This window comes from Salmo salar, chromosome 11 (genome assembly GCF_965601325.2).
Source record: "Salmo salar chromosome 11, fSalSal1, whole genome shotgun sequence".
NCBI classification, from domain to species: domain Eukaryota; kingdom Metazoa; phylum Chordata; class Actinopteri; order Salmoniformes; family Salmonidae; genus Salmo; species Salmo salar.
Window position 1 is genome coordinate 30,280,243 of NC_138301.1, and position 26,393 is coordinate 30,306,635.

The window sequence follows — 26,393 nt, forward strand, 5'->3', positions numbered from 1 at the left end:
GGCTATGGGAGGAGAATAGTCCCCACTACCCTGTCTGTCTGCTGTCCCTACACACACTAGCTACCTAACATCAAATACTTTCATTAAAAAGGCTGTCCTCTTGTACAGAAACTGTGATAAAGACACAAGTTGTACTGAGATATAATGTAACAATATGCCCTGTCTCCTATTGTATATTTGGTTCTGATCTGACTGACCTAAGTGGTGGGATTGTTTGTGTTTAGCAGGTGTGAGCTCGGAGGAGGGTCCTGCGGAGAAGGGCTGCTGGAGGATTGGTCTAAAGGTGGCCTGGGACATCCACACCCCTGGACTGACCCTCCCACTGCAGTCCGGAGACTCCTACTACCTGAGAGGTACTAGAGCATGCACACCACTCCTTCTACATGACATCTCTAGTCTGTGTGAGATTTACACTTGATGTTCTAGTGTGTTTGGTTTACTGTGTCCCTACTGACCCATAGAAGCAGGATGCTCTCTAGACTCTCTCTTTCTCTCTCTTTTCTCCCTTTTTTTCTCTCTCTCTTTTTTATCTCTCTCTATTTCTCGCTCTCTCATCATTGTGTTAGTCTGAACCCAACCCGACCAGACGCCCTGTTCTGTTCCGCATGTAGCTCGGACTCTGGCCTGCTTGTGTATCTGTAACCCTAAAGTTCCATGTAATTGCATGCATTAGAGAGGTTAAGAAAACCAAATGTTATTTTGTGAAGTCCTGTGACCCGGTGCTGTGGCAGCGATGCTGGTGGTGTCTCTATGGAGTGGAGAGGACAGGCAGCGGGCCATGAGGGTGTAAATCAGACCTTAATGCTGATGGCTACAGCAGATGCCTTCCCCTTTCATCTCCGCCTGCTGGGTCGGGCTGCTCTTAGCTTCTACAATACAGGACAAGGCTACACGGCTATTATTGCCTACCACTAGCTTCCCCATCACAGCAGGACGCCATGTCCCACACTGTGTATGGGTTAGGACCTCCAAGACATCATTGTGTATATTTGTCTGGGATCGTTGGTGAAATATGGCTGCATAGTTTTTTTGGACACATACGAACAGACACAAAGACACAGGCGAGAACATGTTCTACCTCATATTCTACCTCCAACCAGGTTGATTTGGGTAGAAACAATGAGTTGGAGTAACCTCACGGGACATAACCCAGACAGGATGAGATTTGTCACTTTCAGTCCAGGCATGATAACAGAGTGATGGGTTGCTCTAGAAACACCATTGTAATTGGACCTGACTGAACTGGATCAATGGGGATTTATGTTCCAGTTTGGAAGATCCCTACAGGATCACTATGATACTGTAGCAGCTCACACAGTCAGTCTGTCTCACTCCTACACACCTGGATCAGGTGCACAGTACAGTCGCTAACTACTGTAATCAACCAAGACTACATTCAAGAAACTAGTCCACTCAGTGTTTCATTGGAGGTTATAGCATGCCTCAACAAGGGACAGAAATAAAAGCTAGCTTTGTGATGCCTGTTGACTAGTGGCTTTCTGGTGTTTTTTTTAGGTTTTATTATTTTTTAAATGTTGTCGTAGAAAATTAAGAAAAATATGCAGGATTGTTATTTTAAAACGAGGACATTAAAGACCTAGATAGACTACATGCAAATGTTTAAAATATAATATGCTATAGGCAGACCCTATTTGGGCCGCGCTCTTTTGGCAGTTGCTCTTCTGTTGACGCCTTGTGTGATCAGCTGATTTGAGGTTAGCCCCTTTTTCTCCCCAATTTCGTGATATCCAATTGGTAGTTACAGTCTTGTCCCCTCCCACCATCGCTGCAACTCCCGTACGGACTCGGAGAGGCGAAGGTTGAGAGCCATGCGTCCTCCGAAACAGGACCCCGCCAAGCCGCACTGCTTCTTGACACACTGCTCGCTTAACCCAGAAACCAGCCGGACCAATGTGTTGGAGGAAAGCTGGCGACCGAAGTCAGCATGCGTGCGCCCGGCCCGACACAAGGAGTCGCTAGAGAGCAATGGGACATCCCAGACGGCCAAACCATCCCCTAGGCTGGGCCAATTGTGCACCGCCTCATGGGTCTCCCGGTCGCTGCCGGCTGCGACGCAGCCCGGGATGGAACCTGGGTCTGTAGTGACGCCTCTAGACCGTTGCGCCTGGCTTTGTGGTGTTTTGATAAGGAACGGGCCCGTGTACCATCACGGACACCATCATTCCTTTTTAGCACCGTTAGTCAGTGACTCAACCTCTGAACTGTTAATGTTGTGTGTGTCTGTGTGTGTAATATGTGTGTGCAAATTTAATCAGCCATTATTTCCACCCAAATGGAATTTTAGTGGTTAAAAAAGAACAATGCAAGTCTGACACCGAGCCTGTTGGGTAATAAGATTTCCAGCTCCCAACTCACGAGGGACCTGAGAAAGAGTTGACCCAATATATTTAAAAGCCTGCTGCTTCCTGGAAAAAAGAAGGGGACAAGTGGCAACAGATGAGGGGGTAGAGAAAGAAAGATAAATATTTATTACAGAAATCGAGTTTGTCCCCCCAGTGCCATCAGACTGTGGAGGACCAGATTGATGGAGATCATTTATTATTGGATATAAACTGTTTTAAAGACGGGAGTCATTCCCCCCAGAGACCTTCACAATCTCATCAGAGGATAACACAGAACAGTGGGGGAACTTGTTTTGTTTGTCATGCTCTTTTTCAGTTTTTTTCCCTCACTACCTCATAATAATATCTATCTTCCTAAAGCACTTCACTGTTTGACTTTCAAATCAAAGGCATTAGCCAGCCACACTGCTCAAGGCGGGGTGTAAATATGCACATGTGCTGTGAGTGACAGCTCTGTAATGGCTAAATTAAGGATTTGTTGTGGAGCAAATAATAACAGAGCTGGGCGACATCTAAACACACAAACAAGCTCGTGGACTGACGGGACTGATACACTAGAAACAGCAGTTGGGATCGGATCAGGATCTTTGTTTATTGGATAAATGTTTGTTGATATGAGACCTCCATCATGACGGATTGAATGAGATCTGACAGCGTTTGTTGATATGAGACCTCCATCATGACGGATTGAATGAGATCTGACAGTGTTTGTTCAATGAAGTAGAATAATGCTCACATTTCACTGATCCTGCTGCTGGACAGAGATTGGTAGATAGAGGACCTGGCAGTCTATTTAGTTGGTGTGGAGCAGCGAATGTTTCTTTATGGTGCATCAATAAATGAATGCTAGAACATTGGTGTCCAGGATTAGCTATTTGTATCTAGCCTCTTAATAACTGCATAAGGCTGCAAGATAGACACATGTTCATTATAGTCATACTGAGTTGGTGATGCAATTGTTCACCATCTTGCTATATCCTCCAGAGACGCACAGGGCCTGTTGCATTTATTCACATAATAATGGAGTCAGATTGATAAATGTAGTTTATTATTATTCAACATAGTTTCCACCGACATAATGGTGTTCCCTAATGAATACACCCATGCTCTAACCTGTCCTGAACCACTGACACCTTTAAACAGGTCACTTTTCAGTGAACGGTGGTACGCTTGAGAGGATGTACTGTTGCACTGTTAACAATCTAATGGCCAACACTTAACATGTTTGTGAAAATAAGTAGATCATTAGCAGGAATATTAGCATTTCTGGAGAGAAAAAAATGAAAACACCCCCGAAACGGGATAAACCAGTTAATGAGAGGTGTTGCAACTTGTGGCTAAAGCTGGAACTGGGCCATCACACACATACCTAAGAAGCCAGTTTAACAACAGTGGTGGTGAGCGACTTACAGGCACAATTAGGATTGTGGAGGATTTTTCGACAGATTTTTCACGTAGACTCTGGTGATAACCAGACTCTGGCATCTGTGCTCTTATATAATAGAAGGTGTTGACGTTTGATAGGATTAGCGATAACATTGTTAGGTTAGCAGGAAACGTTCTGTTTGAGTGGGGAGAAATGGTCCGACAAGGTGATAACTCAGGCACATCATAACAAAGAGACAAACGTTATTAAACAGACATTTCAATTGTATTTTCCATCTTCATTCCACTAGTGGACAAGTGTGGTGTGGTTTCTCGTGTCCTAACAAAGGTTAAAACACAATGAAAACATTTGGCATTTGTGTAGGCCTATATTCATAGTAAATTGTTGTGAACATTATTGATGTGTAGGCCTATATTCATAGTAAATTGTTGTGAACATTATTGATGTGTAGGCCTATATTCATAGTAAATTGTTGTAACATTATTGATGTGTAGACCTATATTCATAGTAAATTGTTGTAACATTATTGATGTGTAGGCCTATATTCATAGTAAATTGTTGTAACATTATTGATGTGTAGGCCTATATTCATAGTAAATTGATGTGAACATTATTGATGTGTAGACCTATATTCATAGTAAATTGATGTGAACATTATTGATGTGTAGGCCTATATTCATAGTAAATTGATGTGAACATTATTGATGTGTAGGCCTATATTCATAGTAAATTGTTGTAACATTATTGATGTGTAGGCCTATATTCATAGTAAATTGTTGTGAACATTATTGATGTGTAGGCCTATATTCATAGTAAATTGATGTGAACATTATTGATGTGTAGGCCTATATTCATAGTAAATTGATGTGAACATTATTGATGTGTAGGCCTATATTCATAGTAAATTGTTGTAACATTATTGATGTGTAGGCCTATATTCATAGTAAATTGTTGTGAACATTATTGATATGTAGGCCTATATTCATAGTAAATTGATGTGAACATTATTGATGTGTAGGCCTATATTCATAGTAAATTGATGTGAACATTATTGATGTGTAGGCCTATATTCATAGTAAATTGTTGTGAACATTATTGATGTGTAGGCCTACATTCATAGTAAATTGTTGTGAACATCATTGATGTGTAGGCCTATATTCATAGTAAATTGTTGTGAACATCATTGCCTCTTAATATTTGGGATAGTTGACTGGTGTTGGTTGTGTGGTGACTGCGGATTGTCCTCCTCTGTCCCCAGATGACCTGAACAGGACCCATCAGCACTGTGTTCTGGCTGGAGACTCAGCCCGCTTCAGCTCTACACACAGAGTGGCGGAGGTGAGGGGGGCCTGGGGTACACTGGGGGCTTGGAGGCCCTGGCCTGATTCTAATAATGATTGGTTTATTTTATAGGATACCATATATTCCATGACCTTTCTTTAACAGATTCTACCTTCTATTCTAGAATTCCAAGAGGCCTTTATGCTCCCAGAATACATGCATTATCTCCCAACCTTTTTTGACTGCCTGTCCTCACAGTGTTCCACCGGGACCCTGGACTACATCCAGTCTCGCTGCCGGGAGGCCCTGTCTAACCTGAGCACAGACCCAGAAACAGGGACCCACAGCCTGCTCTCCCTGCTGCCAGCTACCCTGCAAGGCTACGAGGAGATACACAACGAGGTGGGTGTGTGTGACTGTGTGTGACTAACTTTTGGGGTTCTACGATAGGCCTAACTTTGTCCTACCTACACTCTTAGAAAACAATGTGCTATCTAGAACCTAAAAGGGTTATTTGGCTGTCCCCATAGGAGAACCCTTGAAGAACCCTTTTTAGTTCCAGGTAGAACCCTTTTGGTTCCAGGAAGAACCCTTTTGAGTTCTGTTTACACAGAGGGTTCTACATGGAACCCAAAAGAGTTCTACCTGGAACCAAAAAGGGTTATCCTATGGAGACAGCCAAAGAACCCTTTTGGAACCCTCATTCAAGGAAAGGGTAGTTGTGTATAATCTTTCCCTTTCTACTTTCAGTCACATCTTGTTAACCAGGGTTAAGGCCCTTCCATAGGAAAATAAAGAGGTTGTCAACATTTAAGTTGACATCATTCATAGCTACCGTGGGTATTTATGTTATGGGAGAAATATTTCATAAGTCCCGGTTGCTCTTGTTTGTCTAAGGATCGAGATCATGGCCTCTTTCACACAGAACAATCAGTGAATCTGGCTCCGGGGCCCTAAGACCCTATGGGGGCCGTTCACGCTCTACAGTGGCAGCTTGCTCAATACAGCCTTCTGCAGCCCAGCCTGCCCTTGACTGCCAGGGGCTAATGGTTAAAATAGCACTTCACCTCTCCCCTCCGCTCCCCTCTGTATGTGTTATCCTCACTACTCCCAGGTAACCACAGCAGCGGGCCGAGTCAGGAACCACACGGGACGCCATGACAGATGAGCTTGGCGTGAGGTTGTTTAAAGGTTGTAGCCAGTATTAATTATTCAGACAATATGAGAGAGCGAGAGAGAGAGAGAGAGAGAGAGGTATAGAGAGGGGTATAGAAAGAGAGAGAGGGAGAGGCCTAGCCAACACCTGGTCTCCATCGCAGAGAGAGCAAACACCTGCTCACAGCGCAGCACCACAGGATTACCCAGTGTAGGCCTGGCTGGGGGGCGCACACCGTTTATTTAGGAAAACAGGAGGCTATTTATAAAAGGCTGGGAGAGGAGGGGAGAGAGCTCTCTCTCGGGGGCCTGGCCCCGCTCTACTCTACCTGGCGTCCCCAGGACCACGATGATGGATTGGGCCATTTGTTCTGAGTTGCCCATGAGGGCAGAACACCCACTTAAATGATGTATTGTTGGCAGAGTTATTTATTATGACGGCTAGTTTTGGCGGTTAGCGGGCGCATATTGCATGGGTCGTGTTGACATGGACGACCGTAGAGCGAACAAGCAGAGGCTCGTCAGACAGGCTGACCTGACCAACACCTTATGGGCATTTCCTTAAAAAGTGATAAACAGGAGATCGACCGGCCGGCCGGCTGGCTGCCTGGCTGATGCTGATGTACTGTGTGTCGTGTATGCTTAGAGGGGGTTTGACAGTCGTTTTGGTAGGGATAGAGGGGGGAAGGGGGGTGTTTAGGGTTGTGATGGTTATGAAGCTGAACGTTGGCCATCTGAGGAACGTGTGTTCAGGGAGATGGGGAGAATGTTAGTAGCCAGAGGAGGGAGTTGAAGCAAGGGTTGATGGGTAGAGAACAGCACCAGGCATAGCAGAGAGAGAGACCATTTTCTAGCTGATTCTAGGCCCTCCTGGCCTCTACTCTAATCTTCCTGTCTGTGTGTTGTAACGGTGGAACGAACAGGGGGCTAGCATCGCATCACATCCCATCGCCACGCGGCCCTGTCTGTGTGTGTGTGTGTGTGTGTGTGTTTGGCTTTGAAATGCTAATCCCAGACACAAACGTCTTGTCTCATTTAAAGCCATCGTGTCACTTCCCAGGTGGGTGTGTGACAGTGTGCCCTCTGGGACCCCACTAATGAAGCCTGTCCCTGCTCAGTAAATATTGGAGGGTGGGACACACTAAGTAAGTCCCACATGTCTGGTTCTGCTAGAGATGGGGGAAGGTAAAGTACAAGGGTAATCAGCCAGGTAGTCCCTCTGACCTTCCTCTGTCCTGTACAGTATGTTTTCCAGGCCAGGCCTTTCTCTCCCTAGTGAGTAACAGTGTTTGTCAAGTAGCTAAAAGCCCACACCACTCTTCCTTGTGGAGTCAGAGAGTTTGTGACTTAGCTGTAGGGAACCGTTTTTTCTTATCCTATTTTCAGTTGAGAAAGAATGTAATTGAAATCTGTAATTTGGAGCATATTATTGTCTATAGGCCTATAGGTGAGCAAGGACAGGTTGTGTCTGTGAGTACAGTTTGTATCTCCTCAAGGTATGTGTGTGTGTGTCCTTTTCTGTAAGTGTGTGTCCACGGTAGCCAAGGTGTGATGAGTGTGAAGTGTGTCCTGTACCTCTGGAGACAGGGGACAGTGCTCAGTGCTCCTGGTTGATGTGATGTGGGAGCAGGAGCAGGTCCAGGAAAGTAAACAGAAAGAGGCAGGTTGATATCGATTCGTCTCTCATCAGCTCCTACCTCGGGGGCCGCGCGGCATGGAACAGCTGGAAATTGATTGGTCAAGTCCGCTGGGGGACCACCGAGAGGTGTGGAAAAACCCTGCTTCATTAAATACTGAAAGGGACTACTTGGCTTTGACTCCTGGGTCGCCATGGTGAGTGGGAGGCTGAGCGGAGTGCTAATGTGCAGTTAGCACGTCCGTCACCTGGAGAGATGACAGGAGACACCACAGGGGAGGGGCCCCTCTCAGTCTCCCTGCTCCCAGATCCCAGAGCGGGCTAGGCAGAGGAGAAAATCTAGCCTAACGATAGCGATGACTCTCTCCATCTCTCTCTCCATCTCTCTCTTCCACTCTCTCTTTCGATCTCTCTACCTGGGCAGGTGGCATTTAGTCAGTGTTCCCCTCTCAGTAACTCACAGCCAGGCGGCTCAGGCTCCAAATGCCAGGCATCCCACAGATGCCACAGTTGCCTGGCTTTGAGGCTGCCATCGCCATGCTCGGCGGGGGCTAGGAGTCCATGTTGGCTCAAAGCGGAGCCACAGGCTGTGTTCCCTCAGTAAAGGACAGACGGACAATCAGAGAGAGAGGGGGAGCGGAGGGTGGAGGTAGAGAAAGGACAGTCTATGTTTGTCCCCTCTCTTGCTTTGTTGTGTGTGTGTGAGCTGTACTGTTCAAGGGGGGAGTGGAGTAGTGGAGGGTTGAAGAGGCATAAAGCCTGACATTTGTTTGAAGGGTATGTTGTATGGAGTGGTTGTGAAGGTGCTGAACCGTGCTATGGCCCATCTACCCCCCCGTACGTGACCCAGCCCCTGCATGTCAAACCACTGTGATCAGCCCCCTTTGGATCCAAAATGGCAGACAGTTTCTCTGTATCCTGTGCCACTGCATAGCCTAGAAGGCCAGCCACTGAACAAAGGGTGAAGTGGAAATGGCTTTGTATTCTTGTCATCTTCTTCCTCTGTATTGTGCTTATGTGTTATAGAGCTAATGTTACACTGTACCATACATCCTAATGCCTCCTACAAGAACAATACACGGACTAGTAGTTGGAGATGAACAGTAGGTCTTGTAGTCACTTTCACATTTGATATGCAACTCTTTTGTACTCCTCACCTTGTGTTCTACAGTTGTCTATGTCAAATGAAATGGTGCATGTATTGTTGGGAGGATGATACTGGAACAGTGCTTTGTAGGATGTTTTGGGGGAGGGCAACTCAGAGCGCCTTGCATTTGCATCACCGGCATTTGGGGCAATCTCTGACACACACACTTTCTCAGACAAACACACGCACACACACATCCATACACCTGGCTACGTGACGTGTCCTTGTGAGGATTAAATCAGCACTTCAAAAGAGCTGAAACACTCCCAGTGGAGGAGAGGTGAGCCGCTCTGCAGAGTAAACTGTCATTCCCCTGCAGAGCGAAGGAGTAGGGGATGAGGAGGAGGAGGAGGAGAGAGGAGAGGTGAGCCGCTCTGCAGAGTAAATTGTCATTCCCCTGCAGAGCGAGGGAGTAGGGGATGAGGAGGAGGAGGAGGAGAGAGGAGAGGTGAGCCGCTCTGCAGAGTAAACTGTCATTCCCCTGCAGAGCGAGGGAGTAGGGGATGAGGAGGAGGAGGAGGAGTGAGGAGAGAGGAGAGGTGAGCCGCTCTGCAGAGTAAACTGTCATTCCCCTGCAGAGCGAGAGAGTAGGGGAGGAGGAGGAGGAAGAGGAGTGAGGAGGAGTGAGGAGAGGTGAGCCGCTCTGCAGAGTAAACTGTCATTCCCCTGCAGAGCGAGGGAGTAGGGGAGGAGGAGGAGTGAGGAGGAGTGAGGAGAGGTGAGCCGCTCTGCAGAGTAAACTGTCATTCCCCTGCGGAGCGAGGGAGTAGGGGAGGAGGAGGAGGAGTGAGGAGAGAGGAGAGGTGAGCCACTCTGCAGAGTAAACTGACATTCCCCTGCGGAGCGAGGGAGTAGGGGATGAGGAGGAGGAGGAGGAGGAGGAAGAGGAGTGAGGAGGAGTGAGGAGAGGTGAGCCGCTCTGCAGAGTAAACTGTCATTCCCCTGCAGAGCGAGAGAGTAGGGGAGGAGGAGGAGGAGGAGGAGGAAGAGGAGTGAGGAGGAGTGAGGAGAGGTGAGCCGCTCTGCAGAGTAAACTGTCATTCCCCTGCGGAGCGAGGGAGTAGGGGAGGAGGAGGAGGAGAAGGAGAGAGGAGAGGTGAGCCACTCTGCAGAGTAAACTGACATTCCCCTGCGGAGCGAGGGAGTAGGGGATGAGGAGGAGGAGGAGGAAGAGGAGTGAGGAGGAGTGAGGAGAGGTGAGCCGCTCTGCAGAGTAAACTGTCATTCCCCTGCAGAGCGAGAGAGTAGGGGAGGAGGAGGAGGAGGAGGAGGAAGAGGAGTGAGGAGGAGTGAGGAGAGGTGAGCCGCTCTGCAGAGTAAACTGTCATTCCCCTGCAGAGCGAGGGAGTAGGGGAGGAGGAGGAGTGAGGAGGAGTGAGGAGAGGTGAGCCGCTCTGCAGAGTAAACTGTCATTCCCCTGCAGAGCGAGAGAGTAGGGGAGGAGGAGGAGGAGGAAGAGGAGTGAGGAGGAGTGAGGAGAGGTGAGCCGCTCTGCAGAGTAAACTGTCATTCCCCCCGCAGAGCGAGGGTGTAGGGGAGGAGGAGGAGGAGGAGGAGGAGGAGTGAGGAGAGGGTTGAGCAATGTGGGGTATAGGCGTCTAGGGTCGGGTTAGTTTGGGAAATGGGGGTTGAGGGGTGTATTGTGAGAGGGGTGTATTGTCTACTCTCATAGGGATGACCATCTGTGTAAACAGACATTCTAGGAAGTCTAGACTCCAGTACACTTCATTCTCTATATATATATATCTGATTAGGGGAAATCCCCAACAGACAGATTTAACCTGTTATCTCCTGTCTCTCACTCCTGCTCTAAAGCACAGTAGAGGCCTTGGCGTTGATAGACGGATATACCTCCATGTCTTTGTACTTCTATGTTTTTGTACCTCCATGTTTTTGCAAGTTTGAGCTTTCCAATATTTCCATCTGGACTTCATACGGCTTGACTGATCTACCACTGCCTGTCTAGGATCTGAAGTATTCCTATAATCCTATATGGTTCCTCTACCTGACTGTACTGTACTGTGTTGTGTTGTGTTGTGTTGTGTGCAGGTGGAGTTTGAGTGGCTGAGGCAGTACTGGTTCCAGGGCCAGCGTTACACCCGGTTCTGCAGCTGGTGGGCCAGACCCATGGAGCAGCTGGAGAATGACTGGAGAGAGATGGAGCTCATGGTAAGACTGCACACTGGGACCTAGAAATAACACATACTAGTGTGTAGTAGTAAGGTTGACTGTCTACGATTGCCATTTAAGAGCCATACAAAGTCTAATGACAAAGAACTTTACTGTAACACTTCAGTTCATTCACACGCTTCTGCAGTCAGTGATTGTTAGTGTACACACTCTCCTGTTTCAACGTGATCAGCATTCTCACAGTCAGGATCTGATGCTGATTGGCTGTATACATCTGTGTAACCTCAAATATGCCTGTGCTTGAGTTCATTGCACAAACTACACCGTTAATAATCAGAGAGTGCAGGTGTGATTGTGAAATGTCTTTGTGTCACACCCCGGGTGTGATATATTAAGAATGTTTGGTTCAACATGGTCTTACTCAGCTCTTCACCAAATCACAAGGGACTAGTAATTGTTCTGACACATCTTTCCATTTTCTCAGTCATTTCATTCTCATAAATGAGAGAGGATGGGTTGTTCACATTGAAGTCTGCTTAGTCACATCTGTTTATCGTACGTGTGTGTGTGTGTTAGTCCAATCTCAGCTCTGCTGTTGTATCAAAGTGTGTGTTGTAACTCTGCAGAGTGGAGCAGTAGGGGGCACTCTTGTATCACTGAAACAGCCAAGACCAGAGCTGTGCTCCCTCTCTCTCTCTTTCCCTCCCTCCATCTCTCCCTCTCGCTCTCTCCTTCACTCTCTCGCTCTCCCTCTCTCCCTCCCTCCCTCCCTCCCTCCCTCCCTCCCTCCCTCCCTCCATCTCTCTCCCTCTCTCTGTACTCTCTGTCTTTGTCAGTGTGGAGCGCTGAGCAGTAATCACATCTAATACTCAGGCGGGGATAAAGAGAGGAGCCTGGAGAAGCACGGTGCTGCTCTGCACTGAGACACAGGCAGGCAGGCTGGCAGGCAGGCAGGCAGGCAGGCAGGCAGGCTGGCAGGCAGGCAGGCAGGCTGGCAGGCAGGCAGGCAGGCAGGCAGGCAGGCTGGCAGGCTGGCAGGCAGGCAGGCAGGCAGGCTGGCAGGCAGGCAGGCTGGCAGGCACGCAGGCAGGCTGGCAGGCAGGCAGGCTGGCAGGCAGGCAGGCAGGCTGGCAGGCAGGCAGGCTGGCAGGCAGGCAGGCTGGCAGGCAGGCAGGCAGACAGACAGGCAGGCAGTCAGGCAGGCAGGCAGGCTGGCTGGCTCACTCGCGTCCACACAGCCAGGAGGAGGGGGAGACGGGTCTAAACTCATCTAGAGCTCAGATGAAGTGTGTGATTTGAAGGCTTGAGCTGTCTCTCTCTCTCTCTCTCCTCTCTCTCTCTCTCTCTCTCTCTCTCTCTCTCTCTCTACTCTCTCTACTCTCTCTACTCTTTGATGGTCAACAAGCTGTCTCTCTCTCTGATGGTCAACCAGCTGTCTCTCTCTCTGATGGTCAACCAGCTGTCTCTCTCTCTTTCGCGCTCTCTGGTCAACCAGCTGCTCTCTCTCTCTCTCTCTCTCTCTCTCTCTCTCTACTCTCTCTACTCTCTCTACTCTTTGATGGTCAACAAGCTGTCTCTCTCTCTGATGGTCAACCAGCTGTCTCTCTCTCTGATGGTCAACCAGCTGTCTCTCTCTCTCTCTCTCTCTCTCTCTCTCTCTCTCTCTCTCTCTCTCTCTCTCTCTCTCTCTCTCTCTCTCTCTCTCTGATGGTCAACCAGCTGTCTCTCTCTCTCTCTCTCTCTCTGATGGTCAACCAGCTCTCTCTCTCTCTCTCTCTCTCTCTCTCTCCTCTCTCTCTCTCTCTCTCTCTCTCTCTGATGGTCAACCAGCTGTCTCTCTCTCTCTCTCTCTCTCTCTCTCTCTGATGGTCAACCAGCTGCCTCTCTCTCTCTCTCTCTGATGGTCAACCAGACCCCACTCATCATTTTAGTTTTCCCTGGCTCTGGTCAGACATGCAGACGTGTGTCTGCTACACATTGCCTTGAGTAGTCTACAGCATCATTTTTTTATTAAAATAAATTCTCATTCCCTTTAGAGCAATGTTTGTTTTACTATTTTGTCTTTTATATTAGAGACATGCTGTTAATTTATACTTTCCCATTTGGCTTCTGTAAACTCTAGTTACTCGTTTTCTTCTTTATCATTTAGTATTTTACTGAAGGTGCGTTGTGTTGTTTTCTAAATGAAACAACATGAAGTAGTTTATCAGGGAGGTATTTGTCTTTGACCCAGTAAGTAAATCAAAGCAATGCTCGTTGTGTTTGTGGAAAATGAACAAATAAAATGGGCCACTATTGTTGATGAAGGCTCTTTGTGCTTTCATAAGCAATATTGTACCACATACTGATTAAATAGGCCTTTCTCAGTATTATAGAAATCAGTTATATATGCATTTTTATTTTCCTTTTTTTGATTGCTTATGTTTGTTTATTACACTTCTATTTTGAATTGTCAAATGATTTTTATAACTTACTTACATTGTTTATATTTTCATATACTTATACATAAACTATTTTTATTAGCATTTTTAGCAAAACTATTTTAAATATCAGAATATCAGTGTGTCAGTTGGTGTTTTTTTGTGGTCACATTTACTATTTACCATTTAAAAAATCCGCAGTGTCCTAAATGTATGATATTTTAATATTTATTCATATTTTGTGATAATTTCATGCTGTATGCTTGAAAATGTTAACCACATTAGACACATAAAAAAAGGAAAAGCACAGTAGTGTGCTGTTTTTAACTGACAACAAAGACAGTATAATATTGGAATGGATTTGTGTGTGTGTGCGTGTGCGTGTGCGTGTGTGTGTGTGTGTGTGTGTGCGTGCGTGCATGCGGGTGTATGCCAGCGACATACATAGCCTTGCATTGTGTTCAGTATATTTCAGAAGCTGCTGTTTATAGATGCTAGTTTCCTCCCTAGGGCTCAGTCCCGGTTCTCCATCCTGTTGTCATGCAAATACTCACCCTGCCATCTGAATGACATTCTGATAAAACTCATCCAGAGGTTCTCTCTCTTCCTTTTATCTCCAAACTGTTACCTCATGAATTGAAGTCGCTTCCTAATAGAAACAACAAGAGGTAGATGGAAGTCAGTGGTAGAAAGAGGCTAAATAAAAAGTATTCAGATCAGCTGTGGGTGTGTGTGTGTGGGTGGGTGCACGAGTGCTCCATGCATAGATAAAGGAATTGAAGTGCTTATCAGATATGAGAATAGGTACCTGTATGAAGAAGGTCCAGTATTCCACCTCTCTCAGAAGACGAGGGGTACAGGCTGCGCCCCGTGGTTAAAGGACAGGGGTGTAAAGGCTCTGTTCCCCTGTGATCCAGATAGGAATGAAGCGAGGGGCGATGGAACCCTGTTATGGTTTGGATGGGCCCGGTCCGCAGCCCAGCCCCCCTAGGACCTACTATCATAGATCTCATACAATCCTGACATTTACTTAAACCAGCAACAATGAATAGCTTCCACCTGGCGGACAAAAGGAGAGAGACAGTCTGGCTCTGTGATGATGATGCTAATGTATGCACTCTGTTTGACTTTAATTGATTTACCAGCTCTGCCTGCACACTACAGCTTCTCCCCTAATTTATCACTTTCCCTGACTTCTGTGGCTGCTCAAATCACAACTTCAAAAGCTGCTGGCATGCGAAGAGATTTCAGACAGTATCTCTCTCTCTCTCTCTGTTCTTCTCCCTCTCTCCCTCCCCCAGTCCCTCTCCTTCTCTCTATTCCTCATTTGACAGTTGAACGAGCCTTGTAGATGAAAATCTTTCAGTGTGTATCAAGAAAATGTATCTACTTTCACAATAAATATAATTCACACACTTGAATATATTTGTATACTTCAAGATCTACAAAACAGGAAGGGGTACCCGGGCCATGTCTTCTAGCGTCTCCCTGTAACCATTTTGTCAGTCTCTCTCTCTTCCTCTGGGTTTGGTCACAACCGTCATGTAGTCGTGGAGGAACGTGATGTGTAGGGACGCGGCCTGTGACCGTTTCATCATTTCTCTTCTCCTTTCCCTCGCTCCCTCCGTCTTTAATGTTGGTCCTCAGTAACAATCTGTGGCGGGCTGCTGAGGGGGAGCGACTCGGGGGGAGCACAGAGCAATCACTCGCAGGCTGGCCAGGTCGCCATCGATAGCTGATTAGGTTATTGACCTAGCAAGGGGAGGGGATGGAGCTTCAGGGAGAGAGTGAGAGAGAGAGAGAAAGCGAGAGAGAGGGGGGTCAATGTAAATGTTATTGCAGTGTGAGCTCATTTGATCAAAGCACTGGAAAGGTTAAGCGAATCCAATCTGGTTTTGTATGGCAGAGTGCAGACAGACACCGGCGGGAGAGGAGAAACCTCAGGACGGAGAATGGATTATCGTATTGGTGCTGGGCTGAACTAGTGCAGGAGGGCCTCCCTCCCTCCTATAGACAGACAGTTTACTCTGCCTCTAATGCGTTTAGACAGCAATTGGCCTTAATAACCTTTATTGACTTCAGCGGGTCAGAGCCAAGAATCTAATTATCAAAGTGTATCAATTTCATTGGGAGTTTAGAGTTGCACTGTTCATATAATTATTTTAAGGTCGGCAGGGCCAATTAATCCCTATGCACTTATTTGATGGGTTTGTAAAACATTATAAATGTTATGGTTCTGTAGTGTGCAGTTTCAGCGTTAATCATTTTGGGGGAATGTTTTTTTTGGGGGTTGTGCTAGTTGTTGTTTTTCTGTGCCTCGGTAGGTAAGAAAGAGCAGGACATTTAGAGGCTTGAGGCTTAGCTACAGTAGAATCATACTACTCTGTTTCACTCTCTAGTTTATTGAGCCTTAGCTACAGTAGAATCACACTACTCTGTTTCACTCTCTAGTTTATTGAGGCTTAGCTACAGTAGAATCACACTACTCTGTTTCACTCTCTAGTTTATTGAGGCTTAGCTACAGTAGAATCACCTACTCTGTTTCACTCTCTAGTTTATTGAGCTTAGCTACAGTAGAATCACACTACTCTGTTTCACTCTCTGTTTATTGAGCTTAGCTACAGTAGAATCACACTACTCTGTTTCACTCTCTAGTTTATTGAGGCTTAGTTACAGTAGAATCACACTACTCTGTTTCACTCTCTAGTTTATTGAGCCTTAGCTACAGTAGAATCACACTACTCTGTTTCACTCTCTAGTTTATTGAGGCTTAGTTACAGTAGAATCACACTACTCTGTTTCACTCTCTAGTTTATTGAGCCTTAGCTACAGTAGAATCACACTACTCTGTTTCACTCTCTAGTTTATTGAGGCTTAGCTACAGTAGAATCACACTACTCTGTTTCACTCTAGTTTATTGAGCCTTAGCTACAGTAGAATCACACTACTCTGTTTCACTCTCTAGTTTATTGAGGCTTAGTTACAGTAGAATCACACTACTCTGTTTCACTCTCTAGTTTATTGAGGCTTAGTTACAGTAGAATCACACTACTCTGTTTCACTCTCTAGTTTATTGAGGCTTAGCTACAGTAGAATCACACTACTCTGTTTCACTCTCTAGTTTATTGAGCCTTAGCTACAGTAGAATCACACTACTCTGTTTCACTCTCTAGTTTATTGAGCCTTAGTTACAGTAGAATCACACTACTCTGTTTCACTCTCTAGTTTATTGAGCCTTAGCTACAGTAGAATCACACTACTCTGTTTCACTCTCTAGTTTATTGAGCCTTAGTTACAGTAGAATCACACTACTCTGTTTCACTCTCTAGTTTATTGAGCCTTAGCTACAGTAGAATCACACTACTCTGTTTCACTCTCTAGTTTATTGAGGCTTAGTTACAGTAGAATCACACTACTCTGTTTCACTCTCTAGTTTATTGAGGCTTAGCTACAGTAGAATCACACTACTCTGTTTCACTCTCTAGTTTATTGAGCCTTAGCTACAGTAGAATCACACTACTCTGTTTCACTCTCTAGTTTATTGAGCCTTAGTTACAGTAGAATCACACTACTCTGTTTCACTCTCTAGTTTATTGAGGCTTAGCTACAGTAGAATCACACTACTCTGTTTCACTCTCTAGTTTATTGAGCCTTAGCTACAGTAGAATCACACTACTCTGTTTCACTCTCTAGCTTGACATTCTAGGGCAACATTTTCTAACAGTTTCATATACAGGCCACACACATGCAAGCCAGATTAATTCTAAGTGTGAACTAAACAGTAAATTGTTTAAAGAGCATTTTTATTACTTATATATTTCTATCATTAAACCATTCATTATCTTCTGGTAAATCTCAGCAGTTTTTCAGTTTAGCATTTTAGTAGAATGCACTGTAGCTGTCTGTTATCGATATTGAGTATGTTTGTAATTTTAAGAGTCTGTGATTATTTGTACGTGTTTGTGATTTTGTGTGTGTATGTAACAGTATATGAAATGTGGAGTAGTGTGTGTGTGTGTGTGTGTGTGTGTGGCTACCTGGATAGTAGTGTGTGTTGTCCTTATCACAGACTAGTGTATAATCCTGGTGTTCATTCTAGCTCGGCCTTGTTTACCTCCAGCTCTATATTAACACACCTGCTGCAACCTATTTACAACGCTCCACACTGAAAAGAAATTACTCCAAGATTATTGTTATTATTCATTTAAAAAGGAAATATATGGCTGATAATACATTTTACATTACGGAGCCGGCTTGTGTTGAGGGGAAATATAAAATGAGAAGAAAAGTAAGAGAGAGAGGGGTAGAAAAGGGAGCATAAATCGCAGGCAAAAGGTATTTGCGATTCTCTTTGAAGTACTTATTCAACAGGGTAAGCTGCATTTTCGGCAGAGCCTGATAGTGTTCTGGGTAAATACTTAAACCCCTTTAGAGAATTTCATGCAGCACAGATACGGTGCGCTGCGGAGTGGGGCTGCGGAGGCAAGGCAGCAGTGTTTATGTTACCTGCAGCCACTGCAGCCCGCAGGCTTTGTACCTAAAGACATAGGTACTGACTGGAATCTCAGTAGGGGATTGGCTGTGTGACAGAATCTACAGTAAAAACACTGTGTGTGAGAGAGTGAATAGAAAGGGATTTTTTAACCCTTTCACTGCACAGAAGGCCTCCATCACAGGCCACCCAACCTTGTGTGCACGCACACACCACACACATGCCACACACTACACACACGCTACACATACAGCCTCCCAAGGTCTAAATCCAATTCAGCTGTTGACGTGATGTTGAAGGCACTCTCCTAGGCTCTGGGGATTTATTCTGTGTCATTTTTAAACAATACCTAACAATGATTGACCACATCCTGCTTTTTCTGTTTAATTTGCTATCATTATTAGTCATAGATGTAATAGTGTGTGTGATTTTTCTCTCTGATAATTTAACAGTAAACATAATACAAGTCATTGTCTTCTGGAGAAAGGGGGGGGTGATTTAGGGTGTTTTGGTTCACACAATGGGAAGAGACCGGAGCCAAGTTGCTCAGTGCTGTAGGTCTTTACTGTATATGGAATGTATGGGGCAGTCTGAGACATCATTACCCTACTTTTCATCTTAGATGAACTCCTAATATGGACACATTAAATAAGGAAGTGCTTTACTTATAGAATATCTCTCCCTTTCTTTGTGCGTTCATAAAATACAAAGATATTTGTTATTGACACCAGTTTGGGTAATTCATTTTGTATGTCTGGTGGATTGTGATGTTGACAGTGTTTCTAATGTATTGACAGACTTTGAAGTCACTTGTCTATTTTTCTTAGAAAACAAATGAGCACTTTACAGGGAGTGATCTGTCTTCTCCTCTTAGCAGCTCCTCCAATCCCCTTCCTCCGTTATTTATTTATTTAGCAGGTTGTTTTTCCTCCTAGCCGGGCCCTGATCAGCAAGATAAGTCTTCAGAGGGGGGAGATAACATCCATTAAAGTGGTAAAGAGGAATTACAGGGCAGAGCAGATTAATCACTGCTCAGCTTAATCACATTCACTGTGGCTGTGGACGGGAGGACGGGCGGGCTAGCTGCAGGGCCTAGCCTCTCCCTGCCTGCTTCTGTCACAGAAACCGAGAGGGAGAGAGAGAGCGGGGAAAGGATATATGGAGTGAGAAAGAAAGAGATTGAAGGGAGAGAGAGGAGAGAAAGAAAGAGTGAGAACGAGCAAGAAAGAGAGGGAGAGAGAGAGAGAGAGAGACAGAGCTAGAGAATGACAGACAGTGAGAGAGTTAAACAGAGATGAAAGAAAGATGTCTCCATACTCCCATACCAAAGCACACCCTCTTTCTGCTGACAATAGACATTAACGTTAACCAACACTTGACATGCAATTATTGCATCACTTTGATCCTGGTGTAATTATTTATTCTCCAACTGATCTGATGCTCGTCTCTGTGTGGGATCCAGTCCATTAACACAGACACAGAGGGGCGGTTCTGTTTTTCTTTTGTGGGAATGAAAAGCATACTGTTGGAGGAAGTGCTGCTTCACTGTAGGCTCTGGCTCTAGACAGTGTAGCAGCAGACAGGAACATTCAGTCCCACCTTTTCCCCCAGACACAGAAGGGTGGTTGTTTTGTTTTCTGCGAGTAAAAAACATATTGTAAAATTGATTAATGTTTTCCTGTAGCAAACGTGTATGTTCATCCCCAGAGATAGATTCCACTCTGATTCTTCCAGGCTCATCCCCTTGATATTTAATTTTATTATCTGTGAATAAACACCTTATTGTTGGTTGGTACACTCTTTCTGTGTCGCAGGCAGAGTAGAGGCAAGACACAGTAGTAGCAAAGTTCAAAACTGAAGTACCCCACCTACCTATTCCCCCAGTCTCACCCCTCTGCACATGTTGTGCAATTCCCCATTTTAATTCTCCAAAGTCATCAGTGGAGCTATCGTGTTCAGGCTCTTAAGTGCGTTAAGCTGCGTTGAGAACAAAGAGCAGGAGAACGGGGGAATCCTGACGGGAAGAGGAGTGTAAAATTGTCTGATTCGCTTGAAGAATCGCAAAGAAAGAGAGGAATTCTGGAGAAGATGCCGCAGATTATTTGGGACGTTTCAGGTGAGGGGGAGGAGGGAGGAGGGTGGAGACACGCGGGGGAAAGTAGAGGAAGAGATAATGGGAGGATTTAAATGGCAGTCAGAGAGAGGGAGACAGAGGAGGTAGAGATGATGGATGAATGGATGTGGGGAGAGGGAGATGGATGATGTGATGCAGGATGGGTGCTAGAGGAGGTAGAGATGATGGATGAATGGATGTGGGGAGAGGGAGATGGATGATGTGATGCAGGATGGGTGCTAGAGGAGGTAGAGATAGTGGATGGATGGATGTGGGGAGAGAGAGAGAGGGAGATGGATGATGTGATGCAGGATGGGTGCTAGAGGAGGTAGAGATAGTGGATGAATGGATGTGGGGAGAGAGAGAGAGGGAGATGGATGATGTGATGCAGGATGGGTGCTAGAGGAGGTAGAGATAGTGGATGAATGGAGGTGGGGAGAGAGAGATGGATGATGTGATGCAGGATGGGTACTAGAGGAGGTAGAGATAGTGGATGGATGGATGTGGGGAGAGAGAGAGAGAGGGAGATGGATGATGTGATGCAGAATGGGTGCTAGAGGAGGTAGAGATAGTGGATGAATGGATATGGGGAGAGAGAGAGGGAGATGGATGATGTGATGCAGGATGGGTACTAGAGGAGGTAGAGATATTGGATGGATGGATGGATGAATGGATGTGGGGAGGGAGATGGATGATGTGATGCAGGATGGGTGCTAGTGGAGGTAGAGATAGTGGATGAATGGATGTGGGGAGGGAGATGGATGATGTGATGCAGGATGGGTACTAGAGGAGGTAGAGATGATGGATGGATGGATGAATGGATGTGGGGAGAGAGAGAGAGGGAGATGGATGATGTGATGCAGGATGGGTGCTAGAGGAGGTAGAGATAGTGGATGGATGGATGAATGGATGTGGGGAGGGAGATGGATGATGTGATGCAGGATGGGTACTAGAGGAGGTAGAGATAGTGGATGGATGGATGAATGGATGTGGGGAGAGAGAGAGAGGGAGATGGATGATGTGATGCAGGATGGGTGCTAGAGGAGGTAGAGATAGTGGATGGATGGATGAATGGATGTGGGGAGGGAGATGGATGATGTGATGCAGGATGGGTACTAGAGGAGGTAGAGATAGTGGATGGATGGATGAATGGATGTGGGGAGGGAGATGGATGATGTGATGCAGGATGGGTGCTAGAGGAGGTAGAGATAGTGGATGGATGGATGAATGGATGTGGGGAGGGAGATGGATGATGTGATGCAGGATGGGTGCTAGAGGAGGTAGAGATAGTGGATGGATGGATGAATGGATGTGGGGAGGGAGATGGATGATGTGATGCAGGATGGGTGCTAGAGGAGGTAGAGATAGTGGATGGATGGATGAATGGATGTGGGGAGGGAGATGGATGATGTGATGCAGGATGGGTGCTAGAGGAGGAGAAGTGAGAGGATTAGGGGAGCTCAGTAACATGCTGGGAAGTTCCTTATTTTGTTTCTTAGTTTGTTTTCTCTTTCAGGAGGTCCTGTATGCGGTGGACAAGCCAACTGAGATAAAACATCAAGTGTGTTTGTTGGTCGATATATACCTCCACACTATACTCTCAAGATGATTATTTTGCTCTAAAAAACACAATGATACAGTACAGTCTCCCCTCCACCCCTCCAGATAGCTCACTCTAGTAGGCGGTGCTAAGTGGATGAGATGTAGGACAGTGTAATTACCGTCCTTTAGAGGGGCCCGCCTCCCTCCGTGGGGAGCGCCAGATATAGCTCTCATTAATTCCTATTTATGTGTAATGAGAGGGTCATGTACGGTGTAATAAATGTCTGTTTTATTTGGGTAAGAGCTGCCTGGAGGGCTGCATCCTCTCTCTGCTGGCTAACTACCTTATAAACACTGTTTACCCACTCAGCTCCCATCACCCTGCCTGGCTCCCTGGGTGGGGAGCAGGAGCACACACAATGAAATGAGCAGGAGTGTGTTTGTAGAGCAGGGTTGTGTGTGTAGTGGGATAAAGTCTAAAAACAGATAGTATCCTTTCCATGTTCTAACTCATATTACTCATGAATGTAAATGGTGGTTGTCTTGTTCTAGGCCACCCAGTACAGGAGACAGGGGTTCATACGGGTCAGTTAGCCTCATGTCTGTCAGAGCCTGGGGACCTTATAGAGGAGCTGTCTGTATTAGCCCTGACAGTACTCTACTACAGCCTTTACAATGGGACTGCACCCCTAGGGAACTCATACTAGTCCACTATGTATTCCTCTCTCTCTAACAGACTTAGCAGACCTGCCAGCTTCACTCCCAGGATAAAGACATGAGTGGGATCTGACAGGTCTTTCACACAGTAATGTAGCCCTACCTCAGGCCTTTCTGTTCATACAGTCACATACCTCTCTAGCCAGAGCAGTGATGGACCTCAGGCCTTTCTGTTCATACAGTCACATACCTCTCTAGCCAGAGCTGTGATGGACCTCAGGCCTTTCTGTTCATACAGTCACATACCTCTCTAGCCAGAGCAGTGATGGACCTCAGGCCTTTCTGTTCATACAGTCACATACCTCTCTAGCCAGAGCAGTGATGGACCTCAGGCCTTTCTGTTCATACAGTCACATACCTCTCTAGCCAGAGCTGTGATGGACCTCAGGCCTTTCTGTTCATACAGTCACATACCTCTCTAGCCAGAGCAGTGATGGACCTCAGGCCTTTCTGTTCATACAGTCACATACCTCTCTAGCCAGAGCAGTGATGGACCTCAGGCCTTTCTGTTCATACAGTCACATACCTCTCTAGCCAGAGCAGTGATGGACCTCAGGCCTTTCTGTTCATACAGTCACATACCTCTCTAGCCAGAGCAGTGATGGACCTCAGGCCTTTCTGTTCATACAGTCACATACCTCTCTAGCCAGAGCTGTGATGGACCTCAGGTCTTTCTGTTCATACAGTCACATACCTCTCTAGCCAGAGCTGTGATGGACCTCAGGCCTTTCTGTTCATACAGTCACATACCTCTCTAGCCAGAGCTGTGATGGACCTCAGGTCTTTCTGTTCATACAGTCACATACCTCTCTAGCCAGAGCTGTGATGGACCTCAGGCCTTTCTGTTCATACAGTCACATACCTCTCTAGCCAGAGCTGTGATGGACCTCAGGTCTTTCTGTTCATACAGTCACATACCTCTCTAGCCAGAGCTGTGATGGACCTCAGGCCTTTCTGTTCATACAGTCACATACCTCTCTAGCCAGAGCAGTGATGGACCTCAGGCCTTTCTGTTCATACAGTCACATACCTCTCTAGCCAGAGCTGTGATGGACCTCAGGTCTTTCTGTTCATACAGTCACATACCTCTCTAGCCAGAGCAGTGATGGACCTCAGGCCTTTCTGTTCATACAGTCACATACCTCTCTAGCCAGAGCAGTGATGGACCTCAGGCCTTTCTGTTCATACAGTCACATACCTCTCTAGCCAGAGCAGTGATGGACCTCAGGCCTTTCTGTTCATACAGTCACATACCTCTCTAGCCAGAGCAGTGATGGACCTCAGGCCTTTCTGTTCATACAGTCACATACCTCTCTAGCCAGAGCAGTGATGGACCTCAGGCCTTTCTGTTCATTCAGTCACATACCTCTCTAGCCAGAGCTGTGATGGACCTCAGGCCTTTCTGTTCATACAGTCACATACCTTTCTAGCCAGAGCTGTGATGGACCTCAGGCCTTTCTGTTCATACAGTCACATACCTCTCTAGCCAGAGCTGTGATGGACCTCAGGCCTTTCTGTTCATACAGTCACATGCCTCTCTAGCCAGAGCAGTGATGGACCTCAGGCCTTTCTGTTCATACAGTCACATACCTCTCTAGCCAGAGCTGTGATGGACCTCAGGCCTTTCTGTTCATATAGTCACATACCTCTCTAGCCAGAGCTGGGGTTGACTGATGGGTCTGAGGTCTGTGTTCTTTCAATGGAACAGTTAAATCACAGCATTTTCAGCCCTACTCTAATGTTAACTCTAGTCAATCAGAGCTTACCTCCTATAAATGGCCCAGTTCTGTCCCTATAGACATGCTAAACCACCTTCTCCTGTGCTAGCGATGCTGCAGGAGATTTATGGAAATCCCCATTATTGGTTTAGCATTTTTTAGGAAATGAAGTGTGGAGCATTGTAACTTTCTGGGAGAGATCCTGGCTTTCCCCCAGTCAGCAAAAATATTTTATTGGCAAGAGAGAGGTGCTCATCCGAATCTGCTATCTACAACAATCTGTGATCAACTTTTAGGTGGAGGGAGGGAGCAGTCTAGTAGCATGCTCATGTGAGCAAGTGCCATGTGTCTTCCATCTCTGTCAAGCTCCATCTTTTCTGTCCTAAATTAGTCCTTACACCTCAGATGCTTTGTTATGGTGGACAGTGATTCATTTTGTCTAGGTCAGGAAGGCTGGGGTAGTAGTCTGTGTAGAATGTGTGTGTCCTTACCAGTCCCCTGATGTGGAGGCAAATCTGTGTGTGTGTGGTAGCCATCTGCAGAGCTCATTTAGATGGGGGTATGTGGTTTAACCATTAAATTCAACTGGATCCGCTCTCATGCTGACCTGTGCGACGGTTAGAGACGTGCGAGTAGGGTTTTTGTGTGATGTTTGTGGGGCTGAATTGGACTGTTGGATTGCGACCCTCAAACAGATTTGCTTTTTCTTTGCCAACAAAAGAGACGACCACAAAAGCCAATCGGGTTCTGCCTCATTTGGCCCTGTGCAAAGCATATGTCCATCCGTCCGTCCTCCCTGCATTCTGCCCTTAAAGATGGACTGTAGCTCTGCCTTACATAGACGCCCTGCCCTTGCTAGTGCATGACAATGCCTTCAAACACACTCACTTGTTGAGGGCTACTCCTTCTATGGTGTCTCTTTACAACCCCCCCTTGTCTGCTCAAATGTGCTTCTCTGATGTTTCAGACACATTTTTCTAATGTTTTACACTTCATATAATCCGGTGTGTATAGGGAAGCCCAGTTTGGGGGTGACAATTGATGGCATCCACGACCCTTAGGGGGTCAATCTGGGGGAAAGGGCAACCTTTCAATCACCACGGAGATCACAAGTACCACACACACACACACACACACACACACACACACACACACACACACACACACACACACACACACACACACACACCAACTCATCTCTAGGGGCCTGAATAGACATAAGACCTCCTCCTACCCCTTCTCTGTAAGAGGCCTAGTGTTTTTCCAGCCCCCCACCCCTCAGCCTGTTCACTCCAATGCCTGCTCAGCTTTAGTGATGTCAACAGTCAGGGGCCTTCAAAGTGGAAAGGAGCCTGACAGTGATGAGACCAAGTCAACCCATGACACTAATTCACCCCAACCATCCCACTCAGTCCCCATGCAGAAGGTTTAGCTATCTTCCCACCAGTCCTCGTGGAAATTTGGCAAATCAAATTTCAGCCAGGTCTCTATATGGTGCATCTCTAATGTCATGATATGCAGGAATAGGTAAGAACAGCACTTTTATTACTGGAAGTTGTGTGATGTCACAGGAAAGTGAAAGTGGCTCGAGCTTATTTCCTAGACTAATATAATGTTTCCAGCCGTGTGACTGTTACCCCCAGAGCAACGTAACCTGGGAAGCCAGAGCGAGACACACACACACACACACACACACACACACACACACACACACACACACACACACACACACACACACACACACACACACACACACACACACACACACACACACACACACACAGCATGATCACAGTTCCCTGGTTGTCCGTATCACCCAGCAGAAGCTATCAATTACCTGAAGCAAGGTGCCTGATGCCTTTTTCCTCCGACCAGTTGTGGAAGTCATATTGGTTTCATGTATTAGCAAACTCCCACTCCCTGGGCCTATGAAATAAGATGTCGGGGCAGGAGCAACTGGAGCAGCCACTAAGTGTCAGAAGAGTTGGAGAATAGGCCTGAAATCTACCCTGAGCTAGAGTGATAGCGTCAGACCAAAAGGGGAGATGGAGTGATTGAGAGTAGAGCTGGATGAAGAGAGAGATGGGGAGAGAGAGAGAGACAGAGTGAGAGAGAGCAGGGTTAAGACTGGCTGGTTCAGATATCTGTGTGGATGTTTGAGGTTGGCCATCTTGGTCAGCGTGACATGAGCTCCTCCATGTAGCTGGTTGTGTAAGAGAGGCCCCAGCAGTCGTAAACAGAAGGATGGATTACTGGGCTGGGCTAGGCCTCCATTATGGGCAGCCTGTAGTT

General features: G+C 46.4%; 1 protein-coding gene across 2 annotated transcripts in view; it reads left to right on the plus strand.

Annotated features, from left to right (window-relative positions):
- LOC106587580 (alpha-ketoglutarate-dependent dioxygenase FTO) overlaps window positions 1-26,393 on the plus strand; it is a 164,008-nt gene that overhangs the window by 27,089 nt on the left and 110,526 nt on the right. The window contains exons 4-7 of one of the 2 annotated variants that reach the window (XM_045689310.2): window positions 225-353; window positions 5,009-5,088; window positions 5,290-5,433; window positions 11,019-11,138. In XM_045689310.2, coding sequence (XP_045545266.2) covers window positions 225-353; window positions 5,009-5,088; window positions 5,290-5,433; window positions 11,019-11,138 — 473 coding nt within the window. The remainder of the gene's footprint in view (window positions 1-224; window positions 354-5,008; window positions 5,089-5,289; window positions 5,434-11,018; window positions 11,139-26,393) is intronic. The other variant, XM_045689311.2, reaches the window with a different exon arrangement.